Source organism: Macrotis lagotis, chromosome X (genome assembly GCF_037893015.1).
Source record: "Macrotis lagotis isolate mMagLag1 chromosome X, bilby.v1.9.chrom.fasta, whole genome shotgun sequence".
Taxonomy (NCBI): domain Eukaryota; kingdom Metazoa; phylum Chordata; class Mammalia; order Peramelemorphia; family Peramelidae; genus Macrotis; species Macrotis lagotis.
Genome location: NC_133666.1, coordinates 30615496 through 30636151, shown reverse-complemented (window position 1 = coordinate 30636151; position 20656 = coordinate 30615496). Strand labels below are relative to the sequence as shown.

The window sequence follows — 20656 nt, the reverse complement described above, 5'->3', positions numbered from 1 at the left end:
AAAGTTATAAAAAAGTGAACATAGTCTACTTTGCTCTATATTCAGAATCCATAGTTTGCTCTCTGGAAGTGGATGGCATGTCCATAGCGGGTCTCCCCGGATTGTATTTGATCACTGAACTGCTGAGAGTCCTAACCTATTTTAGCAAGGTTGTTCGGAGGAAAGTTTCTGAACTGTGTTTATGAATAAAGGAGGTGAAGAACCACTGAAGGTTTTTGCTTGTTTTAGCGGGAGGTATGTCTTGGTCAGACTTATACTTATTTTGACAATTGTGTGAGGGAAATGGATTGAAGAAGGGAGAGGCTGGAGACACTGAGACCTGTGGTTAGTCTGGTTGAGGATGATTTGGGCCTGTACTATGGCAGGGAAGATGGGACAGATTTAGGAAATGTTATGGAGTCAAAGTTGAAAGGATTTGGCAACTGATTGGATATAGGAGTTGAGAGAGGGGATAGTCAAGTGTTATGTCTATATTTTAAACTTAGGGGATATGGGGAAGGCAGTGTAAGATCACTGCAATAGGAAGCTCTGTCTTCAAATCTTCACTCAAATCATTCACTTTGAATGATTTGAATCATTCACCTTTTGAATGTGGTCAAATATTCAAAGCAGAACTTTCTGTGGGAGCAAAGACCTGAAAATAAAATAGATACCTCCCATAGGTAATGGCTCAATAAACTGGAGCATAAGTATTTTTTTAAGAAAGATTTTATTTATTTTGAGTTTTACAATTTTCCCCCTAATCTTGCTTCCTTCCCCCCAGAAGGCAGTCTGTTAGTCTTTACATTGTTTCCATGGTATACACTGATCTCAGTTGAATGTGATGAGAGAGAAATCAGATCCTTAAGGAAGAAACATAAAGTAGAAGAGAGAGCAAAATGACATAATAAGTAATGTTGTTGTTTTTTTAAATTAAAGGTAATAGTCCTTGGTCTTTGTTCAAACTCCACAGTTCTTTCTCCGGAAACAGATGGGATTCTCCGCATTTGCAAATGCCCCCAAATTGTGTCTGATTGCTGCACTGTAGCATAAGCATTAATGGATGTCAAGAAAAAGTAGGAAAGAACAATGTTTACAATGATTACAATAATTTAAATTAAATTACTAAAAATAAGTCAAACTCTGAATAATTGGAAAACCACTAACAGTCCTGGAAAACTGACAATGAATCATACTTCCCTCCTCTTTTTTTAAATTAAATTTATTTATTTATTTTGAATTTTACAATTTTCCCCACTAATCTTGCTTCCCTCCCCCGCCCCAGAAGGCAGTCTGTTAGTCTTTACATTGTTTCCATGGTACACATTGATCTCAGTTGAATGTGATGACAGAGAAATCACATCCTTAAGGAAGAAACATAAAGTATAAGAGATCACACAATTACATAATAAGATAACATTTTTTAAAAATTAAAAGTAATAGTCTTTGTTCAAACTCCACAGTTGTTTCTCTGGATACAGATGGTATTCTCCATCACAGATATGCCAAAATTGTGCCTGATTGTTGCACTGATGGAATGAGCAAGTCCATCAAGGTTGATCATCACCCCCATGTTGCTGTTAGGGTGTGCAATGTTTTTCTGGTTCTGCTCATCTCACTCATCATCAGTTCATGCAAATCCCTCCAGGCTTCCCTTGAATTCCCAAACCTCCCGGTTCCTTTTTCTTTTCTTTCTTTTTTTGTTTTGTTTTGTTTGTTTGTTTGTTTGTTTTAGGTTTTTGCAAGGCAAATGGAGTTAAGTGGCTTTTGAACCCAGGTACTCCTGATTCCAGGGCCGGTGCTTTATCCACTGTGCAACCCAGTCGCCCCTCTCCTGGCTTGTAATAGAACAATAGTGCTCCATGACATACATATACTACAGTTTGCTAAGCCATTCCCCAATTGAAGAACATTCACTTTATTTCCAATTCTTTGCCACCACAAACAGGGTTGCTAGGAATATTTTTGTACAGATGATGTTTTTACCCCTTTTATGATCTCTTCAGGGTATAGACTCACATATACTTCCCTCCTCTTGGCAATGAGGCAGAATGTTGTATCCATTGTCAGATCCAATTGATATATCGGGTGTTATTCCTTAGCTTTATTTCTTTCTCCTGACAAGGGTGGATTCATGTTGAAGAATATTGTTTTTGCAGCATACTTCCACTGGCAGGTCATATACTAGGGTGACAAGATTCCTTCTTGAAGGAAGGCTGAGCCATAGCAGGTAGTATCCTCTGTAAGACTTAGAGTCATAATAACATGGAAAGGGACTAGACCTGGGATTTCATTGAGATAGGGAACTCCCAGATGAGGAAATGTCCTCCATCAATACAGATCACAAACTTCACTAAAACTTATCGCCTTAGAAAGTTTCCCAAGGCAAAGAAAATTTAAGTGATCTGCCCAGGGTCCCATAGCCAGTATGTGTTGGAGGTGTTACTGGTACCAAATCTACTCCTGGCTTTGTGAGATAGGTAATGGAAGTATTACTATTCCCATTTCATAGTCAAGAAAACTGAGCCAGAGAGAGGAAGTAACTCTTCAAAGGTCACAGTTGATTAGTGGTGGAACGGATCTGAACCAGTAATTCCTGACAAGTATAACATTTCTTTCTTCATACTTACCTTCTTTTCAAATATTAGATATAAAAGGAACCTAAAGGTCATTTAATGCAACCCTCTAGTATGCTGAGAGTCTGGAAAATGAATCTTGGAAGAGAAAGGAACTTAAATGTGACCATTGCACAACTTAGTGTCAGAGCTGGTCCACTTGATAATCAGTTCAGTATGCTTTCTACCATAGCATATAACCTCATTTATAAAGATGGAAGGAAGGGGGCAGCTAGGTGGTGTGGGTCCAGGAGTCAGGAGGACCTGGGTTCAAATCCAGCCTCAGACACTTAATATTGATCTAGCTGTGTGACCTTGGACAAGTCACTTAACCCCATTGCCTTGTAAAAACAAAACAAAAAAAAACACCAAACAAACCAAGAGTTGGAAGGAGGAAACAAGTAAGCAAACAAATATTTAAGTACCACACTATGCAAAACACCTTACAAATATTATTTCATTTGATTCTTACAGAAATCTAAGAAGGTAGGTGCCACTATTATCCCTGTTTCACAATTGAGGAAACTGAGGCAAGCAAATGAAGTGACTTGCCCAGGGTCACACAGCTAGAAGGTGTCTGACTGAAGTCACATTTGAACTCATTTCCCTGACTCTTGGCCCAGTGCTCGACTCTCAATGCCACCTATTGTTTGGGCTCAGGAAAGATAACAGAATCATAGAAACTCAGATTTGGAAAAGATCTGAGGGCTAGCTATCTCAGCCCCTATCTGTACAAGAATCCCTTCAATTGCATTTCCCAACATGTTATCTGGTCTTTGAAGACAGCTAGTGAGAAGAAACCAACTATGTTCTGAGGCCTGGAAGCCTGCCCTAAGGTAATTGGTAGCAAGCTTTTCCTTAAATCCATCTATTCCCATAAGCCTGTTCCTCTGCAAGATCTATCTTGTTTTTATTTTTGCCCTTTGAGACCAAGTAGAAATGCTTTTATTCTTTTCGCAAGTGATGACCTCTCAAATACTTGAAGATACATAGCTCTCCTATCCCTTTTATCCCTCCCCCAATCATCTCTTATCTAGGGCATCTTCAATTCCTTTAACATAGTTTTAAATGGAATGATCTGGGTGCAGCTAGGTGGTACAGTGGATAGAGCACTGGTTCTGGAGTCAGGAGGAGCTGAGTTCAAATGTGGCCTCAGACATTTAATAATTACCTAGTTGTGTGACCTTGGCAAACCACTTAACCCCATTGCCTTGCAAAAACCAAAGAAACAAAACAATGGCATGATCTGGAGGTTTCTCCTCATTCTGCTTGCCCTCCTCTAGATATTTTCCAATTTCTTTGAGTCTTTGCACCCAGAACTCAGCACAGTCTGACCAGGGCAGAGAACTGAGCACAAACAGATAAAACATTTATTAAATGTTTATTATTTATTTCCTTATTCCTAGAATCTTCTCCTTTCTTAAGATGGTATTGACTTTTGGGCTGCCATCTTGTATGGTGAACTCATATTAAGTGTCTAGTCCACTGAAATCCTCAGATCTTTTTCATGACCCTCAAGGTCTACTCATACTTTTCTCATCTTGTATTTGTCATATGAAAGAGTGTTGGATTTGGAATCAGAGAACTCTGACTCAAATCCTGTCTTTCTCATTGGCTATCTGTGTGACCCAAGCAAGTCACTTGCATTCTCAGTTTCCTTATCTATAAAATAAAAAGGTTGAATCAGATTACTTCTTCAAGGTCCCTCCCGACTTGAAAACTATCTATCTTATCACAAGCTTATCTTTTGATGGATGGTATTTAGGTTATAGCAATATTCACCTCTTGTTGATTGGACTCTAGAATAAAGAGCACCCAAGAACCTCTTTGGAATAGAAAGGTACCTCACAGATGACAATCTTTCTTGTTAATTAAAAAAGGGGGTCCTTTCTAAAAAGTGTGCTTGGTGTCCCAGAACTTAGGAGGCAGCTAAGTGGCTCAGTGGATAGAGTTGCTATATCTGGAGTCAGGAAGACACTTCCTGGCTATGAGACCTTGGACAAATCATTTCACCTGTTTGCCTTAATGTACTGGAGAAGGAAAGGGTAAGCCATTCCAATACCCTTGCCAAGAAAATTGCATGGACAGTATGAATCACAGGTCTCCGAAGACGAAACTGAACAACTGAAAAACATTCAGGGTTCTCTAGGTGTTATTCCCTATATTCCCATAGGAAAAATATTTTCCCAAGTTGGAAAACCAGTGATGGAAACTTCTGCTCCAGGTATCTCACTGGGAAATTGAGACCAGTCAAGAACATTTCTAACTTGTCTCTGTGTGGTAAGAAATCTGAATGGCAAGATTTGAGAACGAGGAGTCTAAAATTCAAATCTTTGTGGATTCCGAGAATAAATTATGAGATTAAAATAACGGCTCCTGTTGACTCAGGACTTTAGGGTTTGCTTTGCTCAAAGTGGAAGGAATAGAATCCTACTCCTACAGATGAAGCTTACAGAGTATAACAGTGACATGCCCAAGATCACTTTGCTTTTAAGTCACACTTTGCTAGTGACCTAAGTCCTAACCTAAGCTAGGATTTGAAACCAGGTCTCCTGATTCTTGCTAGACTATGTTTCCTCCTCTAGTCCTTAATTTATTTTTTAAATTGATTTTTATTAAAGATATTATTTGAGTTTTACAATTTCCCCCCAATCTTACTTCCCTTCCCCCCCCCACTGAAAGCAATCTGTCAGTCTTTACTTTGTTTCTATGTTGTACATTGATCCAAATTGAGTGTGATGAGAGAGAAATCACATCCTTAAGGAAGAGACAAAAAGTCTAAGAGATAACAAGACCAGACAATAAGATATCTGTTTTTTTTTCTAAATTAAAGGGAATAGTCCTTGAACTTTGTTCAAACTCCACAGTTCTTTCTCTGGATACAGATGGGATTCTTCATTGCAGACAGCCCAAAATTGTTCCCGATTGTTGCACTGATGGAATGAGTGAGTCCTTCAAGGTTGATCATCACCCCCATGTTGCTGTTAGGGTATACAGTGTTTCTCTGATTCTGCTCATCTTGCTCAGCATCAGTTCATGCAATTCCCTCCAGGCTTCCCTGAATTCCCACCCCTCCTGGTTTCTAATAAAACAATAGTGTTCCATGACATACATATACCACAGTTTGCTAAGCCATTCCCCAATTGAAGGACATTTCCTTGATTTCCAATTCTTTCCCACCACAAACAGGGCTGCTATAAATATTTTTGTACAAGTGATGTTTTTACCCTTTTTCATCATCTCTTCAGGGTATAGACCCAGTAGTGGTATTGCTGGGTCAAAGGGTATGCTCGTTTTTATTGCCCTTTGGGCATAGTTCCGAATTTCTCTCCAGAAGGGTTGGATGAGTTCACAGCTTCAACAACAGTGCAATAGTGTCCCAGATTTCCCACAACCCTTCCAACAATGATTATTATCCTTTCTGGTCATATTGGTCAGTCTGAGAGGTATGAGGTGGTACCTCAGAGAAGCTTTAATTTGCATTTCTCTAATAATTAATGATTTAGAGAAATTTTTCATATGGCTATGGATTGCTTTGATTGCCTCATCTGTAAATTGCCTTTGCATATCCTTTGACCATTTGTCAACTGGGGAATGGTTTTTTGTTTTAAAAATATGACTCAGTTCTCTGTATATTTTAGAAATGAGTCCTTTGTCAGAATCATTCATTGTAAAGATTGTTTCCCAATTTACTACATTTCTTTTGATCTACGTTACAGTGGTTTTATCTGTGCAAAACCTTTTTAACTTAATGTAATCGAAATCATCTAGTTGGTTTTTGGTGATGTTCTCCAACTCCTCCTTGGTCATAAACTGCTCCCCTTTCCATAGATCTGACAGGTAGACTAGTCCTTGATCTCCTCATTTGCTTATAGTATTGTTTTTTTATGTCTAAATCCTGTAGCCATTTGGATCTTATCTTGGTAAAGGGTGTGAGGTGTTGATCTAATCTAAGTTTCTTCCATACTAACTTCCAATTATCCCAGCAGTTTTTATCAAAGAGGGAGTTTTTATCCCAATGGCTGGACTCTTTGGGTTTATCAAACAGCAGATTACTATAATCATCTCCTGCTTTGCACCTAGTCTAGTCCACTGGGCCACCACTCTATTTCTTAGCCAATACCAAACAGTTTTGATGACTGAGGCTTTATAATATAATTTTAGATCAGGTAGGGCTAAGCCCCCTTCTTTTGCACTTTTTTTCATTAAGTTCCTGGAAATTCTTGACTTTTTAGTTCTCCATATGAATTTACTTACAATTTTTTCTAACTCATTAAAGTAATTTTTTGGAATTTTGATTGGTAGGGCACGAAACAGATAGTTTAGTTTTGGTAGAATTCTCATTTTTATTATATTAGCTCGACCTATCCATGAGGAGTTGATATTTGCCCAGTTGTTTAAATCTGATTTAATTTGTGTGAGAAGTGTTTTATAATTGTTTTCAAAAAGTTTCTGAGTCTGTCTTGGCACATAGACTCCCAGGTATTTTATATTGTCTGAGGTTGCTTTGAATGGGATTTCTCTTTCTAGCTCTTCCTGCTGTATCTTGCTAGACATATATAGAAAAGTTGAGGATTTATGAGGGTTTATTTTATAACCTGCAACTTTGCTAAAATTGCTAATTGTTTCCAGTAGTTTTTTGGATGATTTCTTGGGATTCTCTAGGTAGACCATCATGTCATCTGCGAATAGTGAGAGTTTTGCCTCTTCCTTCCCAATTCTAATTCCTTCAATTTCTTTTTCTTCTCTAATTACTGAAGCTAACATTTCTAGTATGATATTGAATAGTAGTGGTGATAATGGGCACCCTTGTCTCACCCCTGATCTTATTGGGAATGCCTCTAGCCTCTCCCCATTGAATATAATGCTTGTTGATGGTTTCAAATAGATTCTAGTCCTTAATTTAAATAGTTCTATTAGAACAACAAATTGTGGAGAAACACTATAGAAAGTTAAATTATCAAAACGCTGAGGCATTCAGGGGATGCTGCTCTTTGGGGTTGTTTTGGTTTGCTATTTCATTGGTATGAGAGGCTCTTGTGGCAATTCCTGCTGTTCCCTTGTTCTTCAACTCACCTGCAATTAAGACGGTTGCTTAGAGAACAAAAAAGATTAAGAGATTTTTTGAGGGTCATAATGTCTCTCATTGATGATTTCAGGTTGATCAACTTGCTGCTGACTATGGTTAGCATCTTCCCCATGTTCAACAAAACTGGATAGAAACCAAAGTCCCAGGTTTGCATGTTTTAAACAACTATTATCCTAACTCCCCATCTACTGTACTTCTGTGGAGGGGGGGTCTCCCCTAAACATATCTCCCTCCTCCCTCAACTTTGAAGTTTAGCAGAGTGCCAAATTGAGGTACAAATAGAGAATTTTTCAAACCCTAAAAAGTATGTGAAAAGAAACAATGACCTCTCTTTGGAAGAAGTTTGATGACATTTTACTTTAAAAGAAAGTTCTGTAGAGGAAGCTACTGATATAAATAGTAGGTGATTTGATTGTAAAAAACAATTTCCTTAAAAGAAACTGTATCTTCTTAAAGTCCTCTACGAAATCCAAACCATTTAGTATAGGCATGCATGATGATGATGATAATTTAAGATTCTTCTGATTGCTGCACACAAACAATATCCATTGGCAAGTCTTGATTGGAAGCTTCATTGTTCTGTAAAGAGAAACTCAATGCTTCTAGATATATTCTCCCCAACCCCATATGTTTTAGAGGGAACATGGAATGCTAGATGCTCAGTTTTTGGCCTAAACAAACTTCAAATATGAGGAAAGTTTGAGTTCAATCCAAGACAAAGAAAGGCAAGGCTCTCCTCTCTTCTTAGAGTATCCTAGAGCTGGAAAGGCTCTCTAAGGGTCCCCCTCAAGGGCCAATAACTTCACATTACACAGGAGGAAACTGAGGGCTAGGGAGGGGAAGTCACTTGCCTAACATCATACCTAGGATCTTAGATCTAGAGATGATGAGAGGATCATTCAGAGGCAATTGAGTCCAATCCCCTCATTTTATAAAGGAGCAAACTGAGGCCCAGGTAAGGTTAAATGACTCCTAACAGAGGGAAGAAAGGAAGCAGTTATAAAGCACTTACTATTTTCTAGGCACTGCCCTAGGCACTTCAGAAATATGGTCTCATTTGACCCTCACAACAGTGGAAGGTTGGTGCTATTATCCTTATTTTACAGTTGAGGAAAACTGAGTTCAAGTTTAGCCTCAGACACCTACTAGTTGTGTGACCCAGGCCAAGTCCCCTAACTTTCTATAGCCTCAGTTTCCCCATCTGTAAAATGGGGATCATTCTAGCATGTACTTCCCAGGACTACTGTGAGGATCCAAATGAAATAATGTTCGTAAAGCACTTAGCAGGATGGCTGGCACAGAGTAGGTAGTTAATAAAATGCTCTTTCCCTTCCCCCATTTGCTTCTGTTTGTTTACATTTGGTATTGAATTTTTGGTTTATGTTATTCCCCACCCCCACCCCAGCCCTCTGGAGGAGGGAAGCTTCTTGAGAAGAGGGAGTCTGAGTCCCCAGTGCCTTCCTGGCTCAGCTCTTGGCATAGAGGAGAAGGTTAATCTGCTTAGTGATTGATGATCATGGTTTCATGGTTTTGCCTTCTAAGGCTATGGTTCAGGTAGGAAGTGTGGACCTTTTCTTCTGACCTCCACAGCACAGCTATGGGCACACCATAGATATAGGCTAGAGATGGCCTGGTTAGATGGAATCCCAGGATCGGTGGGCTCAAAAATGGGCACCGGAGGATCTCCAAGTACCTTCAAAGTGAATTTAAAGTAAAGTATTGAATTCCTTTCCTTGATGGGCAAATTGCTTTGGCAAACTTAATTATCTTGAAATGTTACCATGGAACAAGAAGAAAAAAAAATCAACCATTTCAGATGAACAATGTGTAAGTCAAATAGTGAATCAGCAACAGAATTAACAGTAGGTTGGGTTATCAAGTAACCCGATTAAATGATTGCCTGATAGATGCACCATTCATTAGTAGAAAACAAGGAGCAATTGTGGCTGTCACTCTTAATACAATGGCATTCTGATGTTTAGAAAACAAAGCAAGAGAACCATCAGATCTGTTCTCTTTGTCATAAGTTTTTTGGATTCATGACCCTCAATAGAGGCATGATGGATGGGAAGTTGGATCAGAAGTCAAGAGGAATTGGGTATGAAACCTACATTGAATCTTTACTGTATGACCTTGGACAAGTCATTTGACCTCCCTTTCCCCATAAAATAGAGAAACTAAAACCTGTACTACATATACATCATGAGGTTGCTCTGAGCCTTGAATGTGGGAACCTCTGTATAGAATTTTGCAAATAAAGTCTGAATGCCAGTTATCATGGCCAATATTACTATTCTAGCTAGTACAAGTTACATTAAAAGGTACTGGAATGGAAAGAACTTTGGATTGTGGAGGCAGGAGATGGATGGTCATGTTCTAGTTCCAGAACTCATTACCTGTATGATTCCTTGGGTCAAGTTCCTTCCCAGCCCTGAGTCTCAGTTTTCTCCTCTGTAAAATGAGGGGGCTGGATTGTATGGCCTCTGAGGTCCTATTTAGCACTAGACTGATGACCCCACAAACCCACTCTACCACACAAATTCGTCCTGTGACTGGGGAAGTTCTTTTTAGACCTAGACCCCACCACCCCACACTGCCACTGAAATGCATTCTGTGACCCTGAGCAAGTCTCTTCCCTCCTATGGAACAATGAGACATCTGGGTTAGAAGATATCTCAAAGCCCCCTTTTTCCATTCTAAAGTCCAATGACTCTTTGAAAAGACTGATTTTAAAAAAAGTCATTTATAAAGCTTACGTCAAAGAGTATGTGCCAGGCCGGTAAGTTCCTTAGTGGTAGGGACTGTGATTTAATTCATTCTTGTATCCCTAATACACAGCAGATATTTGGCATTAGGTAAGTGTTGAATTCAATAGAATTTTATGGCAATTACCATATTCATCTTTGTAAAATGACTATAAGGAGAGCTTGTACTAATTATTCAACTCTCTCTCTGGAGGAGGAAACTGATGCCCAGAAAGGTTGAGGGATTTTCCCCCCAGAATTCATGGCAGATCATATCCTGCTCTAGCCAGGATTACATTTCACGGCTTCTTAAGCCATTCTGTGGATAAACATTCTGCTTTGCATTCTCTAATAGGCTGAGTTTCCAAAAGCAGACCTAAAGGCTACAATCCGCCCACCCGGGCCTCCCCCGTGGTGGTTTGGGAAGTTCTCCTTTTCTGTACATGAAGGCCCTGAGAACCGGAGGTGGAAGAATAGCAGCAGAGCCCCTGGAGGAGATGTGGGGCCATCTCATGTTTCACAAGCAAGGCCCGATGAAAGGCCAGATTGTTCCCCCCTCCACCCCCAGCTGCCAGCAAGCCCGATGGAAACTAGGGAGTCGGAGGTGGGAGGAGGCGTACCGGAGAATCAGGATATGGTGGTCTGCTAGGAGGCGGCTCCAAAAAGCTACAAAGCATTGGTGTTTCAGAAGTCGTGTTGCTAGGGAGAAAGAAGAGAGACAGCGGAAGTGATTACGTGAATTCCCTAATATGCAGCAGCTTATCAATAGCACGCTGCCCTTGATTCCTGGGGGAGAAGCGCCTGTCCAGGCAAAGGCAAAGTTTCTTTGTGATGCTTTGGTACAGATTATTGATGCCATTTAAACAATTTAGTTAATTTTGAATATTTCCCCCTTTACCCCCCCCCGGTTCCCCTCGCCCCCCATTTTTTCCTCACCAAAATCAGCCTTTTCATGTAACAAAGGAAAAAAGCCCCATAAATCAAATCCTCAGACACAATGTCTGATTGGTGTTGGATGATATTCTGCCAAAGCTGGTATTCAAAGAAGCCCTCTTGTCAGCCTACAAACACACCATGGAGGCAGTGTTTGGGGCACTACTGCCAGGGCAGGAAAAAAGGAAACTGGGGGAGGTGTGTGCTTGCCAGCTGGTGGGATGACTTCAGATGGCTAGAGAAGGGGGAAAGGGGGACAGCTACATGACTGCCAGATTATTAGACTAAGTCATTCTACCATTGGTGTGCACACAATTAGCTGGAAAGTTGTCCCAGAACGTACTTATTGCTAGCTTGTTGCAAACTTTGGCACAATAGATTCTTAAAAGTCCCTGAGGGGGGGAGAGACCGTGGGGTGGGGTTGGGTGAATATCTGAAGTAAAATACGGAGAAAACAATGCTGAATTTAGAGGTAGAGGACCTGAGTTCCAATCCCAACTCTGTCACTTATTATCTATTACCTTGGAAAAGTTCCTTCCATCCCTCTGGGCCTCAATTTCCTCATCTAATAAAAAGAGGGCATCAAACTACAATGGGTATCTCTCTAATATCTCCCTGAGTTCTAAGTCAAGGCTTACTAAGATAGCTTTGGTCTTGAAATTGGAAGACTATGATGGGCCTCTCTGAATAAATTCATAGAAGGGACCTTAACAACTATTTTATTTAGTCTCCCTATATAAGAAAACTGCCTGGGGGAATGACTTGAGCAAGGTGACCTAGCAAAACAGTGGCATAATCAGGCCTAAACCCACATCTCCTGATGCTCAAACTAGGGCAAATCTTTCAGCTTAATTCCTTAGGGTGATTCAATGCAGAAACAGGCTCCTTACTTAGTAGAGGCTGTGAAAAACTTACTCTACTAAAGGTTAGATCAGAGATGTCATATACATGATTAGTCAGATGCATGCCATCCATGATACTGTGTTACCAGAACCAGATTGAAACATAATGGGGGGGGGCAGCTAGGTGGCACAGTGGATAGAGCACCAGCCCTGGGGTCAGGAGGATCTGAGTAAAAATCTGGCTTCAGACACTTAATAATTACTTACATGTGTGACCTTGGGCAAGTCACTTAACCCCATTGCTTTGCAAAAACCAAAAAAAAAAGTAATTGGGAAATAACAAATAAAAATACAACAGAATATAGTCAATATAATTATGCAGTTTTCTAAGAAAATATTGGCTGGAGTTTGACATCACTGGGTTAGACGGCTATTTTTTTCTTGCATGATATGAGGTTCTAGCTCATCAGATGGGATTGACCCAAAGGAGAGGTAGGTAATAGAGTTTCAGGTGATTCAGTGTTATGATTACAAGTCACCAACACAGTTTGTAGTGATAGGGAATGAATTTCTCTTTGGCTCCATAGCTTTGTGATTGGGTTTGGTTGAATACTGAGTGTCCCATCTAGGATCTTTTGGCAGCAGCAGCACCTACCTCAATAAAGGAGGCAGAAAAGATGACAAAGTACATCAATGACCAGTCACTCAGTCATAAACACATTCTACACACAGGATTGAAAATAACACAATTTCTTGGTCAGTATTGGATTTAGCTTTCTTGTCTTTCTTAGTTGAACCAGTTGATCATCAGTACTGTCAAATTTAACAGTGTCGGAGTCTCACCCTCTTATGTCCCTGCCCAGAAGGGATAGAGACTTTCTGAGAATCAAAAGAGATTAAAGTAGGAAGGAATTTGGAAGGCATCTTGTCTAGCCTCCCACCCAGAATTCCCTCTACATCCCTAACAGGTGGCCATTCAGTTCTCTACTTGGGAATTTCCAGTGAAAGTGAGCTCAGTATCTCCTAAGGAATACCATTCAATTTTTGGACAGTTTTAATTGTTAAGAATTTTTAATATATTGAAGTAAATAAAATCAATTTCCTTTTCTCTTCCACCTATTGATGCTAGTTTTGTCTTCTGCAGTCAGAGATATCTACTTCCTTCTTCTAGGTGAAAACCTTTTAGAGTTTAGATAATGGAAGATGGCTTTCATATTCTCATTCCCCATCTTCATTGTCTTTAATTGTCTCTTACATAACATAGCTTTGAGTCTCATTACCATTCTGTTTTCCTTCTGTTGACTTAAAGCTTGTTAACATCAGTTTTGAAATACAGGACCCCAAACTGAGAATAAAGGAAAATTCTGTACTCGATTCATTTTATTTCTATAGTCTGGACTGATTAGCTCAGTTGATTAGAACATACTGTTCCTGAGGCCCAAGTTTATGACTCACTTCTTGTGAAGAAGTTAAACTTACAGAACAAAATGAACTCTGTCCTTTAACTTGATCATTAGTATCATAGATATATACCTTTAGTCATCTCAGAGCTCCAGGGGCAGCTAGGTGGCAAAGTGGATAGGGGGCTGGGCCTGGAGTTAGGAAGACTCATTTTAAGTTCAAATCTGACTTAGATACTTTGCTAGCTGTGTGAAACTGGGCAAGTCACTTCACCCTGTTTGCTTCAGTTTCCTCATCTGTAAAATAAGCTGGAGAAGCAAATGACAAACACCCATATCTTTGCCATGAAAACCCCAAAAATGGGGCCACAAAAAGTTGGAAATGACTGAAAAACAACTCAACGACGACAACAACAATCCTAGAGGCCCAGCAAAAGTAGGAATGGCTTAGCACAAACCTATTACTATTACCAAAAAACCCAACTTGGTGCAGCTATCATTGGGGATACATAATGAGAATGGCATTAAATTTGTTGGCAGATCTGGGCTTAAATCCTAATGCTATTGTTACTTAATACTAGTATAAACTTGGACAACTCAACCATTCTGGCCCTCAGTTTCCTCCTCTATAAAATTCAGATGAATTAAACCAGATGATCTTTGAAATCCCTTCCAGAAATAGAGACTGTGACCTTTGTATTGATAGATGTCTATTCATTTTTCCATCAGTAGAAGCCATATAGGTCCAGCCACTGTGAGCCTATTCATTGTGACAATATGCCTTCTCCTCCTCTCCCCAAAAAAGCCCTGGGGGGGGGGGGAATTCTTTAGCATTTCTCAGAATGAGGAGAAGGACAGTAAGTGTAATACATAGTTTTTACATTGGATCCAGGAAAGTTCACCTTTACTTACTCCTTGTCTATAGTAAAACTTCCATTTAAGAGAATGATTTCATTCCCAAACAATTTTGTCAGATACAGAAATAACATAGGAGGCAAAGGGATAAGTTTAAGAACAAGAAAAGTTATGACAGCATCACTGCTTGAGGCAACTGGTGGCACAGTGAATAGTGAGGGGCTAGTGTCAGGAAGATCTGAGTTCAAATCTAACCACAGACATTAGTTGGGTGACCCTGGGCAAGTCATTTAATCTCCACCTGCCTTTATTGCTTTATCTGTAAAATGGAAATAACTAATAGCATCTACCTTCCAGAGTTGTGAGGAACAAATATTTGTAAGGTGTTTGGCAAACCCTGAGCATCATATAAACAAGTTATTATCATCACTGAGATAAATGACAAATCTGCAGGATAAAAATTTTGAGTCAGAGAACCTAGCTGTGTGACCTTAGGCAGGTCACTTACCTTCCCTTAGGATTCAGTTTCCCCATCAGTAAAATAAGGGGATCGGAACAGATAACCTCTAAGGTCCTTACCATTCTAAATCTATGATCCTTTGAAATCCTAAATACAGATCTAAGACTCTGGAGGAAGAGAAGACGTGGAAGATAGAGGTTAAGAGGGATGGGGAAGTGACCTCATCTTTGGCCAGGCAAGGAAGAGGAAGAAATCTGATAGGAAGGAACCTGGTGAACAAGTAGACTGTCATTAAGGTCAGGTAGTCTGGCCTCCAGATTCCAGAGAAAGCTGGTGAGGAAGTCAAATAAAGGCTGTCTTGAGTAGCTTACAATCTAATGGAGGAGACAACATGCAAAGAATATACAAAACACATACAGGATAAATAGGAAATAATTAACAATGGAAAAAGGTGCTAGAATGAAGAGGGAGTTGAGAAAGGCTTCCTATAAAAGATGGGACTTCAGAGAAAGCTAGGGAAGTCTGTAGGTGAAGTTGAGGAAAGAAATCATTCAGGGCACAGGGAACAGCCAGAGAAAATGCCCAGAATCAAGAGAAAGAAGTGTCTTGTTCATGGAACAGCCAGGAGGCCAGTGTTAATAAGGAGCCCCTGGAGCTGGCTGAGTAGGGGAGTCACAGGGTCAGATCTGAACTTAAGGAAAATTACTTTGGCAGCAGTGTATAAGGATCTAAGGAAGCTTGGAAGAAGGGGCAGTGCATGGGAAGATTAAAGAGTTCAGTTTTAGACTGTTGGGTTTAAGATGTCCCCAGGATACCCATTTTGAAATTTCTAATGGGCAATTTGTGATGTGAGACTGAAGCTTGGGGGGAGAGGCTGGGGCTAGCTAGAGATGTAGATCTGTAAGTTGTTTGCTATAGAGATGATAGTTAAGCCCAAGGGATCTGATGTGGTGAGAGAGAATAGAGGGAGATGAAAAGAGATTCTAGGATACAACCTCAACTAGAGAGGTCGAGTGACATCAGTAGGAAGTGGCAGGGCCAAGATCCATTACCATGTCATCTCCCTCCATATAAAGTGTTATTTCTACTGTACTAGAATTGCAGACAGATTTCAGTTAAAAAAACTTGCTAAGAATTGCATGACAAATTGGAGGCCTTCAAGTTGAGGCTGTATGACCTCTTGTCAGAGACCTTGCAGAAAGGATTCCTGTCCAGGTATGAGTTGGAATAGGTAGTCTCTAAGATATTGTGATTGTGATAAGACACCAGGTTAGTTGTTTGGTTTTTTTTTTTTTCCGGGGGTGGGGGGGGGGACTTGATTTGGTATATTCACTCTCTTTTTTTTGTAAGGCAAACAGGGTTAAGTGGCTTGCCTAAGGCCACACAGTTAGGTAATTATTAAGTTGTCTGAGACCGGATTTGAACCCAGGTACTCCTGACTCCAGGGCTTTATCCACTACGCCACCTAGCCGCCCCTGGTATATTCACTCTTAAAAACCTGAAACTGAGAAAGGAAGAGGGGCACAAAGAAGGGCATCAGATGGTAGGGCATTAAGCAGGGGGAAAATGGAGGCAGGTACAGAGTCGGGCAGGAGAACTAAAAGCAGGCAAAGGTAGGAAAGGACAGAACAAAGAATTCTATACCTCTACAAATCCCAATTAGGTCACTCTCCTCTCCCTTTAAACTGTAAGCTCCTTGAGGGCAGGGACTGTCTTTTTCCTATTAGTAGCTCTAGCATTTAACACAGTATTAAATGTAAGAAGCACTTAATACATGTTTGTTGACTGGAGTGACCTGAAACTACAGCTTAGCTAGGATTTCGGAACTGGAGCCTCCCATTTTGATAGGAGGTCAAGGAACCCAGTTTCTTGGCTCTTACTAATGCAAAGTTAGCCATTCAAAGTAGTTGGTTCCAATAGTTGAGTCAAACTCAGGGCAGAAGAAAGTAATGTGTGAGAAAGGCTTCAGTTCTCCTCAAGCCTAAGGAGAACCATTTTTCTATCAGTAAAAAGTCTTTTCACTTTCAACTGGGCTTTTGGTAAAGATCTCCACAACATGCTAGTAAGAGATATGGAAAAATTAGCTGAAAATTGGCTGAGAATCTTTGAGACTACAATCTAGCCTTTGTAGCAATTACAAAGACATGGGAAAAACTAGCTAATTGAATGACTTCTTAAGATTGTGGGGTAATATTTTGAGTATAGTCACACTGTACCAGGAAATATTCTGAAATTAAATTAACCAGTAAAGGAGCCTAATTATATTCCAAGCTTAATGTGAGGCAACAGTGTGAGGCGGATGCTAAGAAAGCTAATGCAATTAGCATTAATGTATTAATAGAAGTATCGGCCGGAACAATGGAGATAATAATCCCTATGTAGTGCTGCTGATCATATCCAGAGTTTTGTGTTCAATTTGGGGTATCAAACTTTAAGAAGAACTTTGACAAAGTAGACATCATTCAACATCCAGAGAAGGGCAACCAGGACAAAGGTTATGAAAGCCCTGCAAGGAATAGATAAAGGAACTGGAAAAGACTTTATGAAGTAGCTGTCATCAGCATATCTGACAAGTGGTTTCATGGAAGAGCCCCCATGGAGCAATAATCACCTTGCTGAAAGAACTCTCTTTTAGGAGTCAGAGGATCTGGGTTCAAATCTCAGCTCTGCTATTGGTTGTGTGATCTTCGGCAAGTCATTTAACTTCTTTGGATACTACAAAATAAGAGAATTGGACTAGATGACATTTTAAGGTACTTTCCAGGCTGTAAATCTCTGATTCTTCACTTGAAGCTATAGTGAGGCAGATTCAAAGTCAATATAAGGAAGAGAATGTGGTGGAATGACTTAGAGGTCTGACTATTTGGGTATTTCTTTTTTTTTAAGGTTTTTGCAAGGCAAATGGGGTTAAGTGGCTTGCCCAAGGCCACACAGGTAATTATTAAGTGTCTGAGGCCAGATTTGAACTCAGATACTCCTGACTCCAGGGCTGGTGCTCTATCCACTTCACCACCTAGCTGCCCCTATTTGGGTATTTCAACAAACATTAAGTACCTGTGTGTGAAGCAATGTGCTAGAGATAGAAAACAATATAAAAACCCTGTATTCCAGGAGTTTCCATTCTAAAGACAGACAGGCATCAGGTGTTTAGTAAATTTATACTATATATTGCTGAGCAATCAACAATGATGTGGTGGAAAGAAGACTGGCTTTGCTATTAGTTCAAGAACTGACTCTGCCCACCAACTACCTAGAAATGACCTTGGTCAAGTCACTAAACCTCTGGGCAAGAAATTCCTCATCAGGAAAATGACCAGGTTGTCCTAGATGATATCCATGGTCCTTTCAGGTTTTAAAGCTAAGGTCCTATGAAAAAAGGATTATTAATTAGTGAATGAACTTTTTTTTAACTTTAAGGCAATGGGGTTAAGTGACTTGCCCAAAGGCTACACAACTAGGTAATTAAGTGTCTGAGGCCACATTTGAACTAAGGTCCTCCTGACTCCAGGGTCAGTGCTCTATCCACTGTGCCACCTAGCTGCCCCATGAATGAACTTTCAAAAGGAATTGTCCCAAAACAAAATTAGGTGAAGAAGAAAGGTAGTATAACTCTCTTGTACTTGATTTCTTTAAGCTGAAGGTCATCACTGATTAATCAATAAACATTTATTAATCAGGTACTGTATGTCTGACACTGTGCTAAGCACTGGAGATACAAAAAGAGGCAAAAGATATTCCTTGTCTTCAAGGAGTTCACAATCTAATGGGGGAGACAACATGTAAATAAACATATACAAAGCCAGCTGTATAGCTGGTGCAATGTCTAGAGTACCAAACCTGGAGTCAGAAAGTCTTGTTGTCCTGAGTTCAAATCCAGCCTTAGACACTTACCAGCTCTATGATCCTGGGCAAGTCACTTCACTCTTGTTTGTCTCTTTCCTCATCTGTAAAATGAGCTGGAGAAGAAAATGGCAAACCACTCCAGTATCTTTGATAAGAAAACCCTATTAAATAGGGTCACCAAGAATTGGACATGCTTGAAAAGACTGTAAAACTATAACATCAAAAACTATATACAGGATAGATAGGAGATAATTAGCAGAGGGAGGTCACTGGCATTAAGGGGTTTGAAGAAGGGTTCCTGTAAAAGATGAGATTTTAGCTGGGACTTAAAGGAAGCTTGGGAGGTTGCTGGTTGGAGCGGAGAAGGGAAAGTGTCTCAGACAGGGATAGCAAGAGAAAATGCCTGGAACCAAGAGATGGAGTGACTTTACTGTGGAGTTGCCAGAAGACTAATGTCACTGAATTGAAAAGTACATGTGAGGGAGAGATATCAAAGGCAGGAAAGGTAGGAAGGGACTAGGTTATGAAGGGCTTTGCATGCCAAACAGAAGACTCTGTATTTGATACTGGAGGCAACAGGGAGCCACTGGAGTTTAGTGAGTAGGGGAGTAGCTGCACCTGTGCTCTAAAAAAAATCACTTTGGTAACTGAATGGAGGATGGATTGGAGTGGGAAAAGACTTGAGGCAGGGAGACCCACTGTAGGCTTCTGCAATACATGAGGTGGTGGCAGTGTCAGAGGAGAGAAGGGAGTGTATTTGACAAATGTTGGATAGGGGATATCAAATAGGTCTTGGCAAAAAGATCTGATATGGGGGTGGTGAGAGATAATGAGAAACCCAGATGTTTCCTAGATTGTATGTCTGAGGGACTGGGAGAATGGTGAGCAGAGGGAAGGTGGGAGGCAAGGGAGGATTTAGGGGGAAAAGATGAGTCCTGTATTGTACACCTTGAGATAAAGTTGTCTACTGGACATCCAGTTTGAGATGTCTATAAGGCAGGTTGGAGATATGAGATAGAGAGGTCAGCGACAAGATAAAATAGACTTGAGAATCATCAGCATAAAGATGATAATTAAATCCATGGGAGCTGATGGGACCACTAAGTGAAGCAGGATAGAGAAAGAAGAGAAGAGGGTCCAGAACAGAAGCCTGAGGAACACTGACAATTAGGGGACGTGATTTGGAAGAGGATCTAGCAAAAAGATTGAGGAGTGGTCAGATAGGCAGGAGGACCAAGAGAGAGTGGTATACTGAAAACCTGGAGGGAAGAGCAATCCACAGTGTCAAAGGCTGTTGGAAAAATCAAGGAGAATGTGAAGTGAGAAAAGGTCTTTGGATTTGGCAACTACAAGACCAGAAATAACTTTAGAGAGGATAGTTTTGGTGGAATAAGTCAGAAACTAGTTTGGAAGAGAAAAAGTAGACACCTACTGTGGATAGCCTTTTAAAGATATTTAACTACTAATGGCAAGTTGGTGAGGAAGGGAAATTAGTGAGTAGTGACAGAGGATCAAGCAAGACTTCTTCCAGGATGAGGGAGATATTGACATGTTTGTAAGCAATAAAAAGTGAACTAATATACAGGGAGATATTGAAAATAAGTGAAAGAGTGGGAATTACAGAGGGGACAATTAGTTGGAGGAGACAGAATGAAAAGTGGTTGCTTGAACTGTTTGAAGCGCTAGACTTAGGAAAGAGATTTGAGGAGAGATGAAAAGGTTTGGAAGAGTCACTGTGGAGAGTGAAATAGTGAGATAATAGTGAATTATCTAGTACCAATGAAGGGAACACAAATTTGTAGTAAACTCAGCCAGAATTGATGAGTAATTTTTCTCCATCTTTGTTCAGCAGCTCATATATATGATTGAAGGCATCAAATGGTGGGAATAATCCAA

The 20656-nt window shown here is 40.2% G+C and overlaps 1 protein-coding gene across 6 annotated transcripts in view; it reads right to left on the bottom strand.

Annotated features, from left to right (window-relative positions):
• Positions 1-792: 792 nt before the first annotated feature.
• The window catches only part of LOC141502342 (P2R1A-PPP2R2A-interacting phosphatase regulator 1-like), a 44497-nt gene continuing 24633 nt past the window's right edge, over positions 793-20656 (bottom strand). For 2 of the 6 annotated variants that reach the window (XM_074207022.1, XM_074207023.1), the window contains 2 exons: positions 11048-11126; positions 800-1021 (listed from right to left, as the gene is read on the bottom strand). In XM_074207022.1, the coding sequence (XP_074063123.1) occupies positions 908-1021; positions 11048-11126 (193 nt within the window). In that variant the 3' untranslated portion in view covers positions 800-907. Of the gene's footprint in view, positions 1022-7146; positions 8263-9148; positions 10135-11047; positions 11127-20656 lie in introns of those variants that run through there. The other 4 variants (XM_074207016.1, XM_074207015.1, XM_074207020.1 and 1 more) reach the window with 4 other exon arrangements.